The sequence below is a fragment of the Martes martes genome (genome assembly GCF_963455335.1).
Source record: "Martes martes genome assembly, chromosome: 9".
Classification (NCBI taxonomy): Eukaryota; Metazoa; Chordata; class Mammalia; order Carnivora; family Mustelidae; genus Martes; species Martes martes.
In genome coordinates this window covers 57,443,773-57,465,583 of record NC_137896.1, presented here as the reverse complement: position 1 = coordinate 57,465,583, position 21,811 = coordinate 57,443,773, and the positions used below count along the sequence as shown (strand labels likewise).

At 42.4% G+C, this 21,811-nt stretch overlaps 1 protein-coding gene across 1 annotated transcript in view; it reads left to right on the top strand.

Moving 5' to 3' along the window:
- Positions 1 to 21,811, top strand: part of SLC9A2 (solute carrier family 9 member A2) — a 98,575-nt gene that overhangs the window by 23,737 nt on the left and 53,027 nt on the right. Inside the window, exons 2-3 of the mRNA XM_080813993.1 lie at positions 13,465 to 13,928; positions 20,185 to 20,435. Coding sequence (XP_080670119.1) covers positions 13,465 to 13,928; positions 20,185 to 20,435 — 715 coding nt within the window. The remainder of the gene's footprint in view (positions 1 to 13,464; positions 13,929 to 20,184; positions 20,436 to 21,811) is intronic.

The following is a 21,811-nucleotide window of genomic DNA, read 5'->3' as shown; positions in this document are numbered from 1 at the left end:
GAGCACTTTTTCCACATCAATCCCATAATTTTTCCTCTTCAGTCTCTTGATATGATGGGTTATACTGATTGGTTTTTTAATATTGAGTCCTATTTGTATTCCCCAAAATAAAACTTTGTCACAATGTATAAATCTTTTCATATATGCTGAATTTTTTGCTAATATTTTGCTAAGGATTTCTGACACCACCTACCAGGAGGTAGTGTCAGCTCCCACAGGTTTTAGGGGCTCTGTGCCAGGAAAGGCGTTGGAAGAACAAATGTGTATTTCTTCTTATAAATTACCATATCACAGTACTCTTAAAGAATATTGGTCTGTTGCTTTATTTTTGATGGCAGGATCTGTAGGGACTGGTTTCTTTCACTTAGCACAATGTTTTCAAGGTTTATCTATGTTGTAGCATGTATCAATAGGTTGCACCATTTTGTGACCAAATAATACTCCATTTTTTTGCCGTATTTTGTTTATCCACTCATCAGTTGATGGGCATTTGGGTTGTTTTCACCTTTTGACTGTTATCAATAATGCTGCTATGACATTTCTGTGCAAATTTTTATGTGGACAGATTTTCATTTCTTTTGTATATATACCCGAGAATGACATTTCTAGGCCCAAGAAGTCTGTGTTTATCTTTCTGAGGCATGGCCAGACTGTTTTCCAGTGTGGCTGTACAGTTTACATTCCGAGCAGCCGTGTAGGAGGACCCCTATTTTTCCACATCCTCACATTTGTGAGTACCTGCCTTTTTGATGATAGCCAACCTAGTGGGTGTGAAGATCCGTAAGTTATTTAGAAGAGTTCCCAAGTTGAGATTTTCCTGTTTTTGTTTTTTTTTTTAATATGTAACTGATTTCTAGTTTGACTCCATTGTGATGAGAGAATATATTCTGTAAGATTTCAGTTCTTTTAAGTCTACTGAGGTTTGTTTTTGTGGCCTAGGATATGTTCTATCTTGGTATATGGTCTGTGGATTCTTTTTTTTTTTTTTAAAGATTTTATTTATTATTTATTTGACAGACAGAGATCACAAGCAGGCAGAGAGGCAGGCAGAGAGAGGGGAAGGGAAGCAGGCTCCCCGCTGAGCAGAGAGCCTGATGCAGGGCTCAATCCCAGGACCCTGGGATCATGACCTGAGCCGAAGGCAGAGGCTTTAACCCACTGAGCCACCCAGGCGCTCCTGGTCTGTGGATTCTTAAAGGTGGATTCTGCTGTTGCGTTTGGAGTAGGATTGATGGCCTAGTTTTCTATCAGTTGAGAGTGGGGTATCAAAGTCTTTATAATTGTGTGCTTGTCTCTTTCTTTTGATTCTGTCACTTTTTGCTCATGTATTTTGTAGTTCTGTTGTTTGGTGCATGTGCATTTAGGCTTGCCATGTCTTGGTGAATTAGCCCTTTCATCATTATGTAATGGCCTGTCCTGTCCTGCTGGTAGTTTTCTTTGCATCGAAGCTTATGTTATTGAGTATTAATAGAACTACTCCTACTTTATTTCGATTACTATTTATTGATATAACTTTCTCTATTATTTTACTTTCAACCCAGCCTATATCCCTGTATTTGAAGTGAGGTTTTTGTAGGCAGCATACAGTTGGGTGATACTTTTTAATCTATTCTACTAACAGCTGTCTTTAATTGATGTATTTGGAACATTTACATTTATGTAATTATTGATATGTTTGTTTTAAATCTGTGACTTTATTTTTTGTTCTCTTATTTCTCTGTTTTCTTTTCCTGTCTTCCTGTGGGTTATTTGAACATTTTTTGGAACTCTAGTTTTATTTATCTAGTGTTGTGGGGAGTACCTCTTTGTATAAGCCTCTTTAGTGGTTCCTCTAGGAATTATATATATACATGTATATATATATATGTGTGTGTGTGTGTGTGTATGCATATATGTACGTGTATATGTATTATCTGTAATATTTTGTGTGTGTGTATATAGATATATATTTATTCATAAAGATATGTATTATAACTAATGGTTTACTGGTACAGTCGTTTACCACTTCGAGTGAAGTATAGACCTTACCTCCTGTTATATCTTTTTATTTTTCCTAACTTGTCATAGAGTTGGCTTAAACATTTTCTCTATATACATTGAGAACCACATCAAGTAGTGTTCTAATTTTGGCTTCAGTGGTCAAACTTAATTTAGAAAATTCAAGAGGAGAAGGAAAAATGCATGGAATTTGCTCATATTTTAATTCTTTCTGTTTTTCTTCCTTCCTGATGTTCTAAGATTCCACTGTTTCCCTTTTTGAGAATTTTCTTTAGCCATTATTTTAGGGCAGGTCTGCTGGCAATGAATTTTCTTAGTTTTCCTCCAGCTGAGAAGGTCTTGATTTTCCCTTTATTCCTTAAGGATATTTTCATTGGATATATAATCTGGGTCAGCTGTTCTTTCTTTCTTTCTTTCTTTCTTTCTTTCTTTCTTTCTTTCTTTCTTTCTTTTTTTCCCCTGCATGTGAATAATGTTGTGTTATTTCCTTATAGTCTCCATGGTTTCTGACAAGAAATCTGATGTTCTGTTTTCCCTCCTGTAGAGAAGGTGTCCTTTCTCTTTGGCTGTTATCAGGACTTTTCCCTTTACTTTCCTTCCCTTCCCTTCCCTTTCCTTCCTTCCTTCCTTTCTTTCTTTCTTTCTTTTTTTTTTTTTTTTTTGTATGTTTGGAAGTTTGACTGTGGGGTGTCTTGCTATAGGTTTCTTGGTTTCTTTGGATTAATCATATTTGGGCTTATTTACCTTCTTGATTCTATAGGTTTATGTCCTTAGTCTGTTTTCTCCCTGTTCAGAACGAGTAATTTCTATCATTCTATCTTAAGGTTGACTAATTCCTTCCTGTTCACTGTATTCTGCTATTGAGCCTACACAATTCAATTTTTTACTTCAATCATTATATTCTTCAGTTTTAAAATTTCCATAAGGTTCTTCTTTATGTCTTCTATTTCTTTGCTCAGATCTCCTATTTTTTTTTTCATATTTTTCAAGTGTGTTTGTAATTGTTCATGAAACATTTTTATCATGGCAGTATTCAAAATTTTTTTGCCAGATAGATCTAACATCTCAGTCATCATGATAGTGGTTATCTATTAATTTTCTTTCTTTCTTTTTTTTTTTTTTCATTCAGTTTGACATCTTCTTGATTCTTGGTACAATGAGTGATTTTTTTTTTTTTTTACTGGAACATGAATATTTGGAATATTAGTTATCAGATTCTGGATATTATTTATGCCTTCTGTTTTAGATGACTTCTTATGACACTAAGTGGGAGAGGGAGGTGTCATATTGCCAGTTAGGGGTAGATTTTCAGGTTCCTCACTTTGCTTGATTGGCTACCTGAGGGGGATGCTCTTCATTACCATATGGGGGCTGGCAATTCTGTATTCTTACTCGTTCTCTTCTGGTACCTATTTGGCTGAGAGGGGTAAGGAGTACCTCCTTGCTGTTCTTCTGGTGGCCTCCACCGACACTCTAGTGGAGTGGTGGCTTCATATCTGGTGGGTAAAAGAGCAAGTCCTGACTCCACTAGGCCTCCTTTGACCGACCTCAGTGAAGAGGATGTGAGAGGCCTCATTAATGCAGGCTGTGGAAGTCCAGATTCTCCACATAGTCTTACTGGCATCATGGAAGAGAGTTACCACCCAGTTGTGAAGAAAGTCCTACCTCTGTGCTTTTTTCTTTCTCAAACCACCCCAATAGAGGGGTTGGGGTTTTCCTTACAGTGTAGTAAACATAGAATCTAGATTCCCCACTCAGGTTTTGCTAAGACTGAGACCACGGTTTCTTCTTAGGTGTCTGGCAGGAGTAGAGCAGCTATTACATAAAAGCTTTCTCTTTTTCTACGCTGATTCTTTCCTGGTCCAGTGTATAGATGGAGGAGGCTTTTGTTGGGACTTTTGTTGTCTGTCATCATTGGCATTTCCAGCCTGATGGCTTCTTCAAGTCTGGGATATGAGAGGGAAGAAGAAAACCCAAGAAACTCAAAACTGTGTTGTTTTTCAGATCTCCAGGTCCCAAGCTGGTTTTCCTTCTTCTGGCTACTTTCAAAACCTTCCTATGCTTGTTTGTATATAATTTCTAGATATTGTAGTTGTTTTTTTTTTTTTTTTTTCCTTCGTGGAAGGGTTAGAGGAAAATGCATATTCCATCTTTCCAGAAGCAGAAGTTGGTTCTTTTTCTTCACTCTTCATTTTCTTACCTTCCCCCCCAACCCACAATCTTTAAAAGGTACCTAATTCAGGCATCCCTAAGTTCTGTCTTAATATTCTCCACTTTGGGGTCACTGTTTGGAATATTTCAACTCCTTTGTAAGAGAGATGATCGCAGCATAAGATCTCCTGGTGTATTTTATAGATTCTTCTTTCTTTTCTCTAGTGCTACACTCTTTGACCTATATGTAATTTTCCAAAACTTCTGGATTTGTCTTTGATTCGTCTGTCTCACTGAGAGCAAAACATTGGTGAAAAACAATCAATGTTTTTCTCTCTGCACTTATAGAACAAGTTTGGCCATGAGATGTGTGGGTTTTCCACACCAAGCAATTCTCCAGTTTTCTGAGGACACCAACTGGGTGTGCTATAATTCAATTCCATTCTGACATTATCTACCTGGAGTTAGTGTCAGAGCCTATTAATGAAAGGCTCAGTCTCCTAAGACTGTTCCCATTACAGATGCCAATTGTAAGTCCCTGTACTTCTTACTGACCAGCTGTAAATTGAGGTTCCCGTGAAGCCCTCCTTGGGTTCAGTCATTTGCTAGAACAGCTTACAGAACTTAGGGGAATGGTTGTGCTTCCTGAGGTATTACATGAGAAAGAGTATGATAAAGAATGCAAATAGCCAGGCAAAGAGATATAAAGCAAGATCTGGAAGGTCTCCAGGGCAGGAAATTTTGTCCCTGTGGGGTTGCATTTTATCACCCTCCCATCAGTAGATTTGTTCATCAGCCCTTAACCTCTCTGAGCACGATAGTTGAGGGATTTCTATGGCACCTTTATCACATGGGCATGATCAATTATTAACTCGCCAGCTCCTTTCCCCTCCCCAGAGGATGAGGCAATGAAGCTGAAAGTTAAAAGCTGCTCCTCATGGCTTGGTCTTCCTGGTGACCAGTCCTCATCCTGTGGCTATCCAGAAGCTCACTATGAGTTGCCTCATTAGAACCAAAGTCAATTCTGTCACCCAGGAAATTCCAAGGAACTTAAGAGCTCTGTGTCAAGAACTGGGGTCAAAGGCCAAATATACTAAAAGATGCTCCTAGCACTTCTATCACTTAGGAAATCACAAAGGTTTTAGGAGCTTGGGATGAGGGCCAGGAAATTGAGGAAGAAGACCAATAATGTAAATATTTTTCTTGTATCAGAGAATCAGTCTCTTTTCCCTCATCCAGACCAGCAACATGTTCTGTTGGAACAAGTGTCAAAATGTATTTCGCATGTCACCTCCTTTCATACATACCACCACTTTGGTGAAAACCATCATCTCCTTCCTGGATTGTTGACAGACTGGTATTCCTGCCTCCGTTCTTCAGTAGCAGCTAGAATGACCTTATAAAATCGTGAATCTGATTATGATGTTTCTCTCATCAGAAGCTTCCAGTGGGTCCCATTGCACTTAAAAAAATATCTAAAGTCTTTCTCATGACCGCATGTGCTGTGTACTCTACTGTTTTGCTGCCTTTCCATTTCATTTCCTACCATGTTCTCTTTACTCTCCGTGCTCCAGCCATGGTGGCTTCCTGGGTCAGGGTGCTCCCAACTCAGGACCCTTGTTCTTCCGCATGTTTCTCATACTATGTCCATACAGAGTTTTGTGCAGACATCACCCATCAGAGAGGCTTTCTTTGACCAGACTGGTATCCAGTATCATCTCGTCCTGTCACTTTGCATGCTCTCACACTTCTCTGTCTGCCTTTGTAGGGCTCAGCACTATTTGCTGCTATGAATTTACTGGTTGATGTCTTCATTTCCTGTTTCCCTCCATTAAACTGCAGCCTTCTGGTGCAGTGGCTTTCTCTCATTCATTGCTGCATTCCTAGTGCCTGATATGGTACCCGGCCCATGGTAGAGTCCCTATAAAGGTATATTGAATGAGAAATACGATTGGATGACATTGATCATTTCTACTGCTTCTGAATTTTCCATGTCATATATAATGTTGCAACATAGCGTTTTCCTGTTGTATACACATGTTCTTTTGCATTACCACGTAAGTGTGTGGATTGGCTCTCCTCTTGGACTTTCCTTTCTGAGATTATGCATAGATCCCTTTGGAGTTTGGGCTCCTCTTAAGCTTTTTAGTTACATGTTTGCATCAATATCTTCTTTATTTTCAGTGATGGTTAATCATGTCCATCTGGTGTAAAACTCTAATTGGACAGTTCTTATCCCTTCATTTCCAAATTCCAGTCTCTAGTCTCTTGGGCAGGGCTTGTCTCCGTTCACTCCATGTGTGGAAGACGTGAAGGGTTCTGAGATACCCTCATTGGCTCTCCCTTGCCCACAGAACAGAGGCAGGTCTTCCAAGTTTGGCTTGCCAGGCCTTCTACAGTGGGGTCACTCCCTATTTGATTGGCTCATCTCTTCCTTGCTGCGTACACTTGGTAGCCAGGTTGGTTGTGCTGTCCCACTGTCATGGCGCCTAGCCTTTCCCCGTGCCTTCCTTGTGCCTCATCCTCCCGAAACTGAAATATCCACAGCCAGTTATCTTAATGCCACCTCCTTTAATTCCTTCCTGAACCTCCTCATCTGAATTGCCTTCCCTTCCCTGCCCCTCTAGTACTTTCTACATCTCTTCTTTCCTGTCTTGTACGATAATGACTTGTGTTCATGTCTGATCTTCTGTACCAAATAGAAGCTCACTGAAGATACAGCCCATTTAGGATCCAATACCAGGTGCCTCAGAGCCTTGTGCAGGGAAGGGACTCAGTAGTTTGGTGAACAAAGGTTTAACTTTTGGCTCCTTTTCAGAATTCTTCATAGGCAGACTGTACTCACTGTGTTTCTCTTTCCTTTGCAAGCAGTCATGTCATTTGGAAAAATCAAATACCACCTAAGCCCTGCTTTGGAATGACTCCCACAGATTTTTAATGTTTCATTTATATTTTCTTTTTTCCAATTATTTTATTATTATAAGTCCTTTGCAACCTCATAAGGGGAGCATTTTTTAAAATCTCTACAGAAGGATTGCAGCTTCAGTTCCAAGACCACTGCAATAAAGCGCACATGCAATAAAACAGGTTAAGTGAAATTTTTTGTTTCCCAGTGCATGTAAAAGCTATATTCATACCACACTGTAGTTTACTACTAAATGTTTGATAGCATTATATGTAAGATAATAATATGGATACCTTAATTAAAAAATACTTGACTGCTAAAAAAAAATGCTAACCATCATCTGAACTTTGAACAAGTTATAATCACTGATCACAGATCACCATAACAAATATAATAGTAATATAGAAGTTTGAAATATTGGGAGAATTACCAAAATGTGATATAGAGACATGAAGTGAGCACATGCTCTTGGAAGAATGGTGCCAATTGATTTGCTCAAGGACACAGAGCTTCCACAAACCTTCAATTTATAAAAAAGGCAATATCTGCAAAGCACAGTAAAACAAATTGCAGTAAGACAAGGTATGGCTCCATATTCACAGTTGCACTATTTTTGAGTGGGAAGAAATTAAATGTATCTTTCAGCCCCAGCATGTGACTAAATGTTGTAAGAATGTGTTACTGACATAAATCAGTTAATTCTGTTTTATTTACTGAATTCCATTCTGTTTATGCATTTATTTCTTTCCATATTTTTATTGTTTGTTTTTACTTATTTACTCCATTTGATTCTATTTATTTTTTTTTAAAGATTTTATTTATTTATTTATCTATTTACTTGAGAAAGAGAGAGATCAGGGAGAGTGGCAGAGGCAGAGAGAGAGGGAGAGGCACACTCCCAGGTGAGCAGGGAGCCCCCACGGTGGGGGGGGGGGGCTCAATCCCAGGACTTGAGCTGGAGGCAGATGTTTAACCAACTGAGACACTCAGGTGCCCCTCTGTTTATTTTTAGGATTGAATTCTTTCACTCAGTCTTTGTCCACTTAGCATTATCATGCAATGCTAACAGCTTGTTGCTGTTTCAGATCAAAATGATGTTTCTCACTACTTCCTGTTTCTCATTACCTATTGCTTACTGCAGTTATGTTTTTAAAAAGTGTGTATTTGCATTTTTACCTTTGAATGAACTTGCTTATTTCTCTTAATACTGAAAAACAAATTTAACGTACTCTGTAAATATTTACCTTTATTTCCCCCCAGCCTAAGAGGCCTGGCTCATTTTAGACTATTCTTTACATTAAATCTGGTATTTTCCAGAGTTGCGTCAAGAAGGAGCAGCCTGGGAAACTAGTTCTGAGTCAGGCTGCCTCTGCTGCCTTTGTTTCCCAGGGTATTCAACCCGGGTTTGGAAAATATTGGTGGATCTAATAAACGTCATTATTTTTTCTTTAAGCTCTCATAAAATACGGAACATTAATTGGACGGTTTGTGTTTGTCTGCACCTGGAGGCTGTGCTGTGTCTCTCCAGAGGGCTTTCTTAGTGCCTTGCCTATTTCCCCTTTTCCCCCTGGTGGTGTCACTTGTTCATTAGAACTGTATATAATTTTTGAAACTTTGTATGGTTTCTTGTTATCGTTGATGGTGGTTGTGGTTCTCTGTGATTCAGATTCTTACATTGTTGCCCTTTTGTGGATCCTGCTATCTGGAAGCTTCCTGCCTTCTCTTCCCAGCATTTGACAAATAGATTATTTTAAGTATAATGAAAAATTAGAGTGAATCAATTGCTTTGTACTCAGCTACACAGAGATCTTTAGCTTTTCAGTTCAGTTTGTTTCAACACTTGTATGCAAAAAGAAATTAAAATAGATTCAGTCTAAGAGGTTTGTCTTAATGGTGTCATTTGTACGGAACCCTAATCCTGTGCCCCTTCTCACTAAGTGAATTTCTACAGTAATTTAAATAAAATAAACTTTTTTAAAAAAAGATTTCATTATGTATCCAACAGAGAGAGACAGCAAGAGAGGGAACACAAGCAGGGGGATTGGCAGAGGGAGAAGCAGACTCCCGGCTGAGCAGGGAGTCCAATACAGGCCTTGATCCTAGGACCCTGGATTGCTTAACTACTGAGCCACCAATGCACCCCTAAAATAAAACAAACTTTAAAGTACTCATCCTCGCAGACTTTTATGTGCTAGTAATAAAAAGTGAATGACACAAGTACAATGCCCCAAATACTACTAAGTAAAACTTAGCAGGAAATACAAAGAAGACACTAAAACGGGGAGATAACCCACAGCTTAGGGGCCAAAGATACCCCCCAACCCCCGTTTTGTACGGTGTGGGGGTAAAAAATGGCTGTTATAATTTTAAGCTGTTAAAATCAAAAGAAGAATGATATTTTGTGACATGTAAACTAGTAGGAAATTCTCATTTCCATGACCACACATAAAGTTTTATTAGGACATAGCCGCTCTTACACTTAGGTATTGTCTCTGGCTCCTTTTGTACTATGACAGCTGAGTAAAATCTGGCCTATGAACTGGAAATATTTACTATGGGGCTCTTGATAGAAAATAGTTAGCTGACCCCCGGACTGAGCAGTAGATTGTACTTGTGGTAGCTCACGTTCTGCCTTGTAAAAACCGTGAAAAAGTTCATCTTGTTTTTCCTGATAACCCATCTATTTCTCCATAACATTTGATGAGATAATGACCCTGGAGAGCAAATTCTGTCTATTCAAGTTCATTTACCCAAGGAAGAGTCCGGGTTGGGGAGAGCTGTAAGTGAATGCACGTTTGCAAATGTTGATTCCTTTGTTTTACTCTGGGAACGAAGAAATTTAAGAAGACTTTGGTTTTGTTTTCCTGCTACATTTGACTCTCGTCATCCGTACACCCTACATGCTTACACACCAAACCTTCCAGCCCGCAGAGAGTGTATTATAAGATTTGATTTCTCCGCTTTATGTTCACCAGAAATCATAGAACTAAGATCTTAGTTGACCACCCTTCCTTTAATCCCTCTTTATTGCTGGAATAACTGGGCAGATCCAGTAACTACCTTCCAGTTTCAAGCAAAAGGTCACTCGGGCCAATTTGGGGGGACCTGAGCTTTCCTAAAAGAAAGGAGCGTTTTCTTTTTTTTTTTTTTTTTAAAGATTTTATTTATTTATTTGACAGACAGAGATCACAAGTAGGCAGAGAGAGAGGAGGAAGCAGGCTCCCCGCTGAGCAGAGAGCCTGATGATGCGGGGCTTGATCCCAGGACCCTAAGATCATGACCTGAGCCGAAGGCAGAGGCTTAACCCACTGAGCCACCCAGGTGCCCCGAAAGGAGGGTTTTCAAAATGTAAACACAGGATCTTGTTAAATAGCAACTGCTGGTTTGTTGCTGTTCTTTTCTGGTATCTGCTGCTAATTTATATGTTACTGTTCCAACTAGTGTTTATGTTACAAAGTATCCCTTCAGGGCCCAGAGGTCCCCCTCCTTGTCCCCCAGCACCTGTCCCAGTGGCCCTTTTGTCTCAGGCCATCCTGCATGTCTGTTTCTGCTTTTCTCCCATTGACCGTGTTTCCAACCCTCCGTCCTTAGGATAAGAACCTCCTTGAAGCCCAGTGACAGGAGACCATATCCCATGTGAGAAAGCCCTGGGTACCTGGGTCTGTGTGGCAAGTCAAGGAAAGCGAGAGGCCATGCAGAGAAGTGGGAGCCACCAGAGTGGCCTGAGTGACACCAGTCAGCCTTGCTCACTCTCTAGTCTGTCTGCAGAGGAACCTGTTCCTTGCTTCTGTGCATTTCTTTAGAACTGTTTCCTTGGGGCACCTGGGTGACTCAGTTGATTGAGTGTCTGCCTTTGACTTGGGTCATGATCCCTGGGTCCTGGGATCGAGCCCCGCATCAGGGCTCCCTGCTCAGTGGGAAGCCTGCTTCCCTTTCCTTCTGGTCCCCCTGTTTGTGCTCTCTCTCTTTCTCTGTCAAAAAGGTAAATAAAATCTTAAAAAAGAACTCTTTCCTCTTGTGTTCTCATGTGGAAGGGGGGGAACCAAAATGGGGGGCATTCGTGATGTCCCAGGTATAGTGGTGCCTCATTATGGTTACAGTCCTTGATATACGTCAGTGTGTCCCCATTTTGCAAGTGAGCAAACAGGGCCCAGGCCTGGTTGTAACGTCCCCATGGTCACAAGCAACGTGGGGGGCATTGGGTCTGAGGCCGGGGACAGTCATCATATAGCATCCAACAAGGCCCATGGCACACACAGCGTCTTCAGGTTGGGTCTTACTGCCCTATGCTCTTGAAAGGAGCTGATTTCACTTAGACTCAAGGGGGCTGTTAGGGGCAGGCCCATCCTTAATACTCAGGGAATGTTGCCCAGAGAAGCAGGACTCAGTGTGAAGAGAAGTTACGAAGGTGAGGTTCTCAGGGGATGTTCTTCAACTTCTCTGTTCAGCACAGAGGTCAGCAGGGCAGAGGTCATGGGTGAAGGGTGGCTGAACCGGTTGAATACATTTATTCCCCAACAGTGATTGGAGCCTCCGAGAATACGAATAAAAACTTGATCAGAGTGGGTGGGATGATTTGAATCCCCATGTAAAGGTGTTCACGTTATTAATTAGAAATTCTCGAAATCTCTTCAAATTAGCATGATCACTTTTTTGTTGTTTTTCACAAGCTGTGCCATGCCATGTCTTTAGTACGGTGTGTAGAGTTTTAAGGGTTGGTTTATTAAACTTGCTGTGATACTAAGCTGCTAAGACTCATTCTCTCATTGTAGTATCTTGCTCCTATAATTCAGATAACTTCCATTTGCTGCTTTAATTCTGAACTGTGTGAGGTGCCTTCAGGATGGCTGGCTGTTGTCTTGTAAATAAGGGCTATCCTCACGTAAGCCCTGTTAGGTGACCTTCCTGTGTGAAGTTGCTCCTCAGGTTGCCACATGTGCTGGTACACCCCACATTCTGCTCCTTTCCCCCTGCTTCCAGCCACCTCCCCCCCCCCCCCGCCAACATGGTCATTGTATTAAAGCCATGCTTGGCTCCACCATGAATTAGGAGATGGGTGTTTTCCTCCATCTCTTTACTTCCTCGGAGGCTCTTCATGCCTTCTCTATTATATGTATGTATGTATTTATTTATTTTTAGAAGATTTTATTTATTTATTTATTTGTCAGAGAGAGAGAGAGAGAGCGTGCACACAAGCAGGAAGAGGCAGAGAGAGAAGCAGGCTCCCTGCTCAGCAGGGAGCCCGATGCGGGACTCGATCCCAGGACCCTGGGATCATGACCTGAGCCGAAGGCAGTGGCTTAACCAACTGAGCCACCCAGTCATCCCCTTCTCTTTGTATTTAATGTCTGTCCTTTCAGGAATCCCTGCCAGATGCTCTTCCTCCCTGATGTCCTTGCCGATTTCCTCCTTCTCTAACCCCTAGAGCTGGTCGGGGACCTGATCACACAGTGTCTTATATTAGAGTAGGTCATAAACATCAGCTCCTTTGCCTTGATTAGAAACTCTGAGACTGGAGATCATGGTGGTTTACATCTCTTAAGTAGTAATTACCAGAAGTGCCTTTGAATGATTGAGTTGGTTGTTTCTGAAGGAGCGGACCTCTGAAAAATGAAACATACTTAGCATTCCAAGTACACTAGCCTGAAATTGAAAAAAAGACTTATTTATTTGAGAGAGAGCAAGCACATGCATTGGGTGTGTGTGGGGGTACAAAAGGAGGGGGAGAGAAAGAATCTCAAGCAGACTCCTCGCTGAGTGCTGAGCGCTGAGCCTGACGTGGGGCTCAATCTCATGATCCTGAAATCATGACCTGAGCCGAGATCAAGAGTCAGAAGCTTAACCCACTGAGCCACCCAGGCTACCCCTGAAAATAAAAATATTAAATAAGTTGCAAACTCTGTTCGATCCCAGAGGGGACAGTGGTAACCCGAAAGTTGGGGTGTGATCCCCCGGCCTTGGCAAGACCCTATATCTCCTTGAGCCCCGGTTTCCATTTAGATCAATAAATTTAAAAAGATAGAAACAACTTCCCTGCCTTCCTTAAAGTTTTTATGAGGATGAAATGAGATGTCACCTTTGAAAATGTGTTGGAGATCACAAAACTGCCTCAAATATGAAATTGTGTGGTTTTATTTAAGAAAACTTCATTGGAGGTAGACAACAGCTGTGCTGTGTAAGTATGGTGTACCCGTATCATTGAGCTCCTGATGTAAAGTTGCACTCGTGCCTGCCCGTGCTTCCTGAATAGTTTTAAGATCATCTGACTTTTACGCCATACTCTGTAGCCAGTTATACTGACCTGGGAGTTTTTGGAATAGAATCTATTGGTTCTGGCAAAGAGAACCAGTTTATCTTTGCCCTAATTCTTGCACACCCCCAATGCTTTGTCTTTATTTTTTCCTTCACAGGTTTCCATCTGTATCACAAGTTGCCCACAATAGTGCCTGAGAGCTGCCTCCTTATAATGGTTGGCCTGCTGCTAGGAGGGATTATTTTTGGGGTTGATGAAAAGTCCCCCCCTGCCATGAAGACTGATGTGTTTTTCTTGTATCTGCTCCCCCCCATCGTGCTCGACGCGGGCTATTTCATGCCCACTCGCCCCTTCTTTGAGAACATTGGCACCATTTTCTGGTATGCTGTGGTAGGAACCCTTTGGAATTCCATTGGCATTGGGGTGTCTTTGTATGGTATCTGCCAAATTGAAGCCTTTGGCCTGAGTGACATCACTCTGCTCCAGAATCTACTTTTTGGCAGCTTGATCTCAGCCGTGGACCCGGTGGCTGTGCTTGCCGTCTTCGAGAACATTCACGTCAATGAGCAGCTCTACATCCTGGTCTTTGGAGAGTCCTTGCTGAATGATGCAGTGACAGTGGTGAGTAATAGGTTCACGCTGCATCCCCCCCAACACCACCGGCCACCCCCGCTCTGCATCAGCTTTCTGACAGTGACAGCAGAGGGGAGAACCACAGGCACCAACCACGCTTGCACAGTCACACAGCCCTGCGCTTAGATGGACACCTCACTTGGTTTAAGGCTCTGTCACTGCCATCTTGAAGTGCTTTGTAAAATGTTTTTTATTGATTATTTTTGATTGATTATTGTATAATGGGCCCCTCACTTTCGTGTTGCACGAGGTTGCACAGACTGTGTAGCTGGTCCCTGCTTGCAAGGTCCTGCTGGTGTCAGAGGACCATGAAAGTGATGGTGACCTTTTCTATCTGAGGATTTCTAAGTTGGCATTTTGAAAATGACGGTCTTTGATCAGAATTCAAGGACTTCAGGTCCTTCAGAGTTCTTAGTGAGATGTGATGCTGTCGGGAGTGAACATGCAGAACAGAAGCGAAATGACGATGCCCGCCACATGCCATTCTGTGTCGGGGATGGTTTATTAATTCCTTTATGATTTCAGGCCAGTTTTTCATTACACTCTTACTTGCTGTCACTGCTCAGCCAGCTTATTTCTGATCCCCACCGCTTTCCCGTGAGTGGGTATTTGTTCAGAAAATGCTAGTTTATTTTTAATTCTCACTAATTAACACATAATTAGAGTCAGAGGCTGTTTTGATCTTCATGTGAGCAGAATTTACCTCCAGCCCATTTTCTGAGCTCAGGCAAAGTGTAGGGAAGTCGTGAGGAAGCCTTCCCACCCCCACACAAGCCTACAAAATAGTCCTCTCCCAGTGAAAGACACTCCGGTGACCCCGTATAGCTAAACCCATGAGGGGGCCCCAGTGATGCTGTTTTATTGTGTTAGCCGCCATTAACCTCTTGTGAGGGCCTCCTGTGTTCTTGGGTCTTTGTGACCACCTACCTGGTCATTATTTTTCCCATTTGGTAGGTAAGAAAGTTGAGGCAGAGAAAAATTAAGTAACTTAACTAATTTATATTACCCCCTTCGTTTGTTCCTCCTATTAAAATATGATTCCTGATTCATTTAAAAGTCAGCGAAGAAACCAACATCACTCCCCGTTAGCTTATAAACAAAATAAAATATCATTTTGAAGGGTGTCCCTTAGCTCCATGTGGACATTACTATGTAGAAAGTAATTTATTGATAAGGAAATCCCATTTTTTAGAATAGCTGCTAAGATAGTTGTTTTGAGGCAGCTAAGGTCCCTCACTCAAGTAACAAAATACATTTCATTTATTCCATTATTCACTAATGGTGATTAGTCATTAACTTACCAATATTAAATTTTAACTGGGAAAGTACCACAGCAATGAAGACATTTTATACTTTATCCTAATTCCCAGAGGCTTCAACATTTTACTGTGACTTATGTTTGCTATATACATGATACCCCTGTTGAGGTAGATCGAGGATATTTTCATGAGGTTTTCTTGGATTTCCTTCATGTTCAGGAAACTTTATAAAGAAATAATGACACCCTGGCACACTTCTTCTAGGGCCGTCCAGCCAAGCCAGTTCAGTTTTAGAGTGACATTCCCTGCCTTTACACTGCTTTCTCTTCTCTTAAAGAATTTCTTATTCAGACACCTCCATGTCCATTCTTGGAGTTCGTCAAGACTCAGGTCTGAGCCAAGAGTCTGGCTAGATCCCTGTTCAAACTGCGTGAAGGCCCCAGGCTTTCCAGGGTCACATCCGGTGCTTCCTGTCAAGAGGCCTCAACCCGTCAAGTGTGATTTTATGGACAGAGAGGGAGGCCTGACCCAGAGAAGGCAGTGGGCCAGATTGAGAGCGCCATTCCAATGCAGGAAGGAAGACAAGGACAGAGAAAGGGCATGGCTGCTCTTTAGATGTGGAATCCCTTGTTACAAGGCCAAAGCCTATAAGTCAATGACTAACAGTTTTCCGTGAATGAGCCTTCCTCGAGTTAGATACCCTGGGCTCAGAGCCTGTGGACCCTTAAAGCCACACCCATAAGATAGCAGGGCAAGCCCAGGGGTTTTGCCTTCCTAACACTGAAGAAAAGGCCACCGGGTATGATATTCCTTGAATTGGCTGAATAGTGGGCTGAACGGGTCAGGTGTTAGGAATAATTAGAATGACATTGTAAAAAATGATCATTTTGCCTCCCTTGTCAGGTACTCTCAGAGTACAGAGGTGGAGATGCTTTATGGATGATTCTTTGATGTTTAGTCTTATCTGTAGGAGAGATTTAAGGAACCCACGGATTAAGGAACTCATCATGAAAAGTATGCACCCTGCTGCTCACAGTGAAAATGATGAGTTACTAGGGGTCACAACTGGAAGAGTGAAGATTAAACAGAAAAGATTCATGTTAAAAACGTAGTCTGGAGTATGAGTAAAATTATAGGTCTGTGTAATGAATTCTGTCCCCAAATCATGATAGATTCAATGTGCAGCTAGCAAAGTTAAGGGGAGAAAACCTACCATGAAAATGTTTCCGTGCAAAGAGAAATTGACGCTATATAAATGATGGTCCAACAGTGCCGTTGTCCAAGGTTACAGTAGATTGGAATCGATTGGAGAAATGAGAGCTGAAGGAACAAAGGTCAGATTTTTAAATGGGATTTTTGTGCTTTCCCTTAGCTTAAATATTAGGCAAAATCACTCAGGTTCTCACTTAACAAGATCAGTCCTGCCCCTCTGCAGTAGTCCAGAATCAAATGACTTATGTTCATATGGTAATTTCCGACATCATTTCCAGAACACATTAATAATGCAAACATTGAATAATTGAATGCATTTTTCAAGAACATTTAAAGAATTTCCTCAATCTGCCATAAGGAGGCTTGGTTAGAGAGAGCTGGTTCTTTGGAACCAGGCTAGGGGTGGGATTTATGGCCCAGGCATTAGGTGCTGTGCGCTGGAATTTAACTTCAGGAAGCTGGAAGGTAAACAGTAACCACTTGGTACTCATTTTTGCTCTTGCAAATTGCAGAATATATTTTAAATTCCTTAGGCAAAAATGTTTCTTGTATTTCATATTTAAAAAAAAAAAGGATGACCTGAAAACTATTTTTTCTGGAACAGAGCTTTTCTGACAAAGAACCGGTAGACCAGCAGACCAGCTAGAGACATAATTGTAGCCAACATGCCTAGTACCTATGCATATGCCTATACATATATAAATTCTAACTCCAGAAGCACTTTCCTACATAGATTCCCTTGCGATGCAATTAAAGTATTTAAGAGGAATGAGCTAAATGGGTTATAGCCAGTGGTAACTGAAAGAATTTTATCTTGTGCTGATCACTGGGTATCAGGTTCAGTATAAAGCAGGTGGGAGGGTACGGAAAGCCTTCTGGTTGTCAAGGCAACGTCTCTACCTAAGCCATTGCCCCGTAACATTTCCCTGGCTTCTGAGGCAGTAGAATGATTGAACTAGAGCTCCTGCCCCATGTGCTGAAGGTACAGCGCCTGTGACTCATCTCTGTTCTGTGCAAAACCTGGAGAGCTGTCGAAACTGGCATGTCCCTTTGATCAATTTGATGGACTGGGTTGCCAGAAGATGCCTTTGGAAAAACTATGACTGCATGTCAGTGGGAACTTAGGGACCCAGGCCTGAGCCACCTTTGGAGTCCTCATAAATGTTCTTGGTGGGGTGGGGAGGGAGGAGGAGGAGGAGATCTGGGTCCTGTGGATGAGGAGTCTCTAATTTTGCTGGGGTAGATCCACACCAGTGCCCACTGTGGAAGATGGCCTGTCCCAGAAGCCTGACTAGATTAGGAGATCATCTTTGTTGCAGGAGGGCAGAGGTGAAGGTGATCTGTGGGGCTGTAGGAGTTCAGGAAGGCTCTTGAGAGGAATGGTGGCTTCAGCTGGGCCCTGGAAGATGAATAGAGTTTCCCAGGGCGTAGGGGCTGGGTTCCTGCCAAGAGAAACCGCAAGAGGGAAAGCAGGGGCAGTGGTGAGTGATGGTATCAGGTTTTGTGGAGCCGGGATGAGACCCTCTCCCAGACTGAAGGGTATTGGAAAGCAGTAAAAATAAAAGAAACAAAACAAAACAAAACCCCAAAACAACAACAACAACAACAGCAGGTGTATTAAGCCTTCCCAAAGTCAAGGATTTTAAACTTGAGAGTGACAAATGGAATGGCAGTATTTAAAGGAAGTGAGTCTCGTGTTGGCTGGAGGGGGCAATCGAGCAACGGTGAGCTGAGATTTGCTGGTGTGGGCGGGAGTCAGGGAGGGCAGAAGCCTGGGAGTCCGGGGACAGAACTGCAGTGACCAAGTGGCCTGGGGGGAGGGAGGCTGTCTCTGCAGAGATGGCTGGTGGGGAAGCCTGCCTCTCTCTTCTGGCAGCAGGCAGCCGTCCCTCTTCGTCCTTGGCTGTTTGGAGACAAGAGGTATATATAGCCCATCTCTGATCCCATCTCCGGAAATGACCACAGTGTGTTGATGCGGACGGAATCCCGCCGGCAGCATGCCTCTGGTTGGAAGTGGGAAGCGGCTGCTACTTGAAGTCCCTTTCTTTTCTGGCAAATGATGATCCTCTCAATGTTTTTAAATCCTCAGGAGAAGGAGTTGCTCTTTTTGTTCCTTCTTACTCAAGTCATTTCCTGGTGCTACAATACCAACTGCTTTTGAATGTCATACTGATGATGATGAGAAAAGAAAAGCTCATTTATTTCTAAGTCCCAATCCACCACTTTCTTCAAAAGCAGCAGATCTGTGCTGTCATCTCCCAGGCAGCATGGAAAAAGCTAGTCATAATAAGGAATGACCCTTGACCACGAGGAGTTTATGATCCAGCAGAAAAGAGGGGGAAAATGACATAAAACCTGCCAATGTGGTGGGCTCTGATGGGCCTTCAGGGAGGCAAAGAACAGAACCAACTTTGCCAAATCCCACTCTGGCTAGCAGGCTCGGAACCTGACTCGTTCTCCCATGCGTAAACCTTGAAAAATGTACCTGGAACGTCAGGAGACCAGGATTCTTCTATCACATCTGATATTTTGTGTGACCCTGGACAAAGGGTTCAATTTTAGTTTCTCAGAGACCAAATAAGGGCCTAGCATGGCCTGTACCGTCAGAGGCCTTCACCCCAGTGTCCTGACAGCCAGCTTTCCTGGATAGTCTGGCTGTCAGTAACCCAGTGAGAAGAAGCGGGGCGCCTGCTGGAGTCCTATTTTCCTTGCTGGCTTTGCAAAAAATGTGGTAGGGTCCCAGCCATCACTTCCTGTCTCAGTGGGGTCCTTGGAAACACATTTGCGAGCAGATTCCCAGCAGACGTGAAGGGCCGAGCATTTTTGAAGCTTACAAACTAAGACTATGTGATGACTGTGTGGCTGCTTCAGAAGCCAAGCAGCTGTGTGGGCTCATTCCTTTAGAAGAGGGACACAAAATGTATGAAATTATAGCACTTATACACACACACACACACAACACAGGTGGCTGCATCTTTGTTTAAGAAAGTTCCTTCGGGGGGCACCTGGGTGGCTCAGTGGGTTAAAGCCTCTGCCTTCGGCTCGGGTCATGGTCCCAGGGTCCTGGGATCAAGCCCTGCATCGGGCTCTCTGCTCAGCGGGAAGCCTGCTTCCCTTCCTCTCTCTCTGCCTGCCTCTCTGCCTGCTTGTGATCTCTGTCTGTCAAATAAATAAATAAAAATCTTTAAGAAAAAAGAAAAAAAAAAAGTTCCTTCGGGTCTCATGTTATAGCAGATGTATGTGGGTGGGGTGAGGAGAGAGGACTTCAGCACCCTGGGAGAAAGATAGCTTCATGTGGGCTACCTGCACTGATGGCTGGGGCCCCTTCTGTGTTATGACCCCACCAGACAGCTCACAAAGTAACTGACTTCACAGCAGCACTGACCGTCTTTCTCTGCGACCTGTTCCTTCCGCAGCATCACTAACACAAGCAGGGCCTGTCGGATGACAGCCAAGTCTTTCGAGATTGTCTTTTAGATGATATCTTAAAAATGGTATTTTAGGAGTGAGTGGTGTCGTAATTGTGCCGTCTCCTCTCCCTCACTTTCAGAACTAGCTTTCCAGACAACACACATTTATCTAGTTTTTTGTTCAAAATTATTCAATATCCTATTAAAACATGAGATGGGGCAATACAGTTTTGCCACTGGCCATCAACTTGGGGAGCACAGAAGAAATGTCCTTGTTAGGAGGATGGGTGGATTTTTCTGTGGCCTCAGTGAAAACGGGGACGTCGGAAGGAGTCTTGACCATGTGTTCTCTTTCTCCCACAGGTCCTGTACAACTTGTTCAAGTCCTTTTGCCAGATGAAAACCATTGAGACCATTGACGTGTTTGCTGGAATTGCAAACTTCTTCGTTGTGGGAATTGGTGGGGTGTTAATTGGCATCTTCCTGGGATTTATAGCGGCGTTTACTACTCGGTTCACGCATAACATCCGAGTGATTGAGCCACTCTTTGTCTTTCTGTACAGTTATTTGTCCTATATAACGGCTGAAATGTTTCACCTCTCAGGTATCATGGCGTAAGTATTCCCCTCTTCGTTAAAAGCACTTAATGTCATGACATTTCATTTAATTTACATATGCTCAGCTAGGATGCTGGGGTCGTGTAAGTTTCATGAAAGAGGTTTCCTTAAATCCTCTTCAGAAAAATTAAAAATGGATTTTCCTGACTCTTTGTTTCAAAGAAATGGAGACACCCAGCCAAATTTATACTAAAGTGATCTGGTACTAGAATGGAAAACTACTTAAGAATTACCTCTGGGGTCTTGTAGGAAATATGACCATAGATGGTTGGGGTTGATTGTCAAGCCCCAAGAATCTTCTGGGTTTGATGCCCACTCAGGGTAGTCCATATAGGCAGCCCTTACCCTGACTCCAGCAAGGTCCTCTCACCTAAACTGCGTCTGGGATTCTCGACTTGCTTAGGATATCCATTAGAATGACCTTAGTGGTAGGGAACCTTCACTTGGTATGCTAGATTTGATTTGAAATAATTGCATTAAGTCATTCCAAGCAAAATCCAATGAATAAGGCATGTCATCATGTCATTCTGACTTAGCTTTTCAAATAAAGAGGCGTGATTATAAAGCAAGAAATGTATAAAGCAAGAAGTACTTTCTTATGGCTACAGTTAGCCGGTCATTCACTAACAAATTCAGGAGGACCTTCTCAAGAAGGGTGGTGGTTGGATCTGATTCTAGCCTTCCGAGGGTCACTTTGAAGGAGGTTCCTCATGGGGTACGGATGTTTTTGTAACCGAGCTTCCAAAAACAAGCCTATTTTATGATGGCTACACCCTGTATAGGGTTGGTGAGAAATACTTAGTAATGGAAAGCCTTTATAAGTTTTCATTTGGACAGATATTTATTTACAGCTTGAAAGGTACTGGGTTCTATGCGAGGGCCTGTGACGTGTTAAGTTTTGGTGTGGTCAGCCCAGGTCTGGTTCTTGAGGTTTTTCTTGTGCGGCCTGATTTAGGTGTTGCTTTGATTAAGGACTTTTTGTTTTTCACCTCGTGTCCCCGCTTTTGTATCAGAAGCAGATTAGATTTGTGGTAAGAGAGGTCAGGTGCCTCTCCCTAAGGAGAGTGGGACCCATTATAATGCAAGCCAGGAGTTAAAGGTTGTGTGGTTTTCCGTTTCACCGAGAACCTAAATAAAGCAACATATTAATCCACTTTGACCCAGTAATGAAATGTTCTGTATCTTCCTGGTTGCTATTCATATCATCTGTCTGACTTCCAGTTTCCTCACTGTTCTTTGACCAGTGTCATTGAAAGTGTGTGATCAGCGAGTTACAAGGTCTCTACAGAAGGGTGGGGGTGGGACTCCGTGTCTGGTGTTCCAGCAATATGCTAATGGCAGTTTGTGGAAGAACCTTGAATCTACTTTGACCA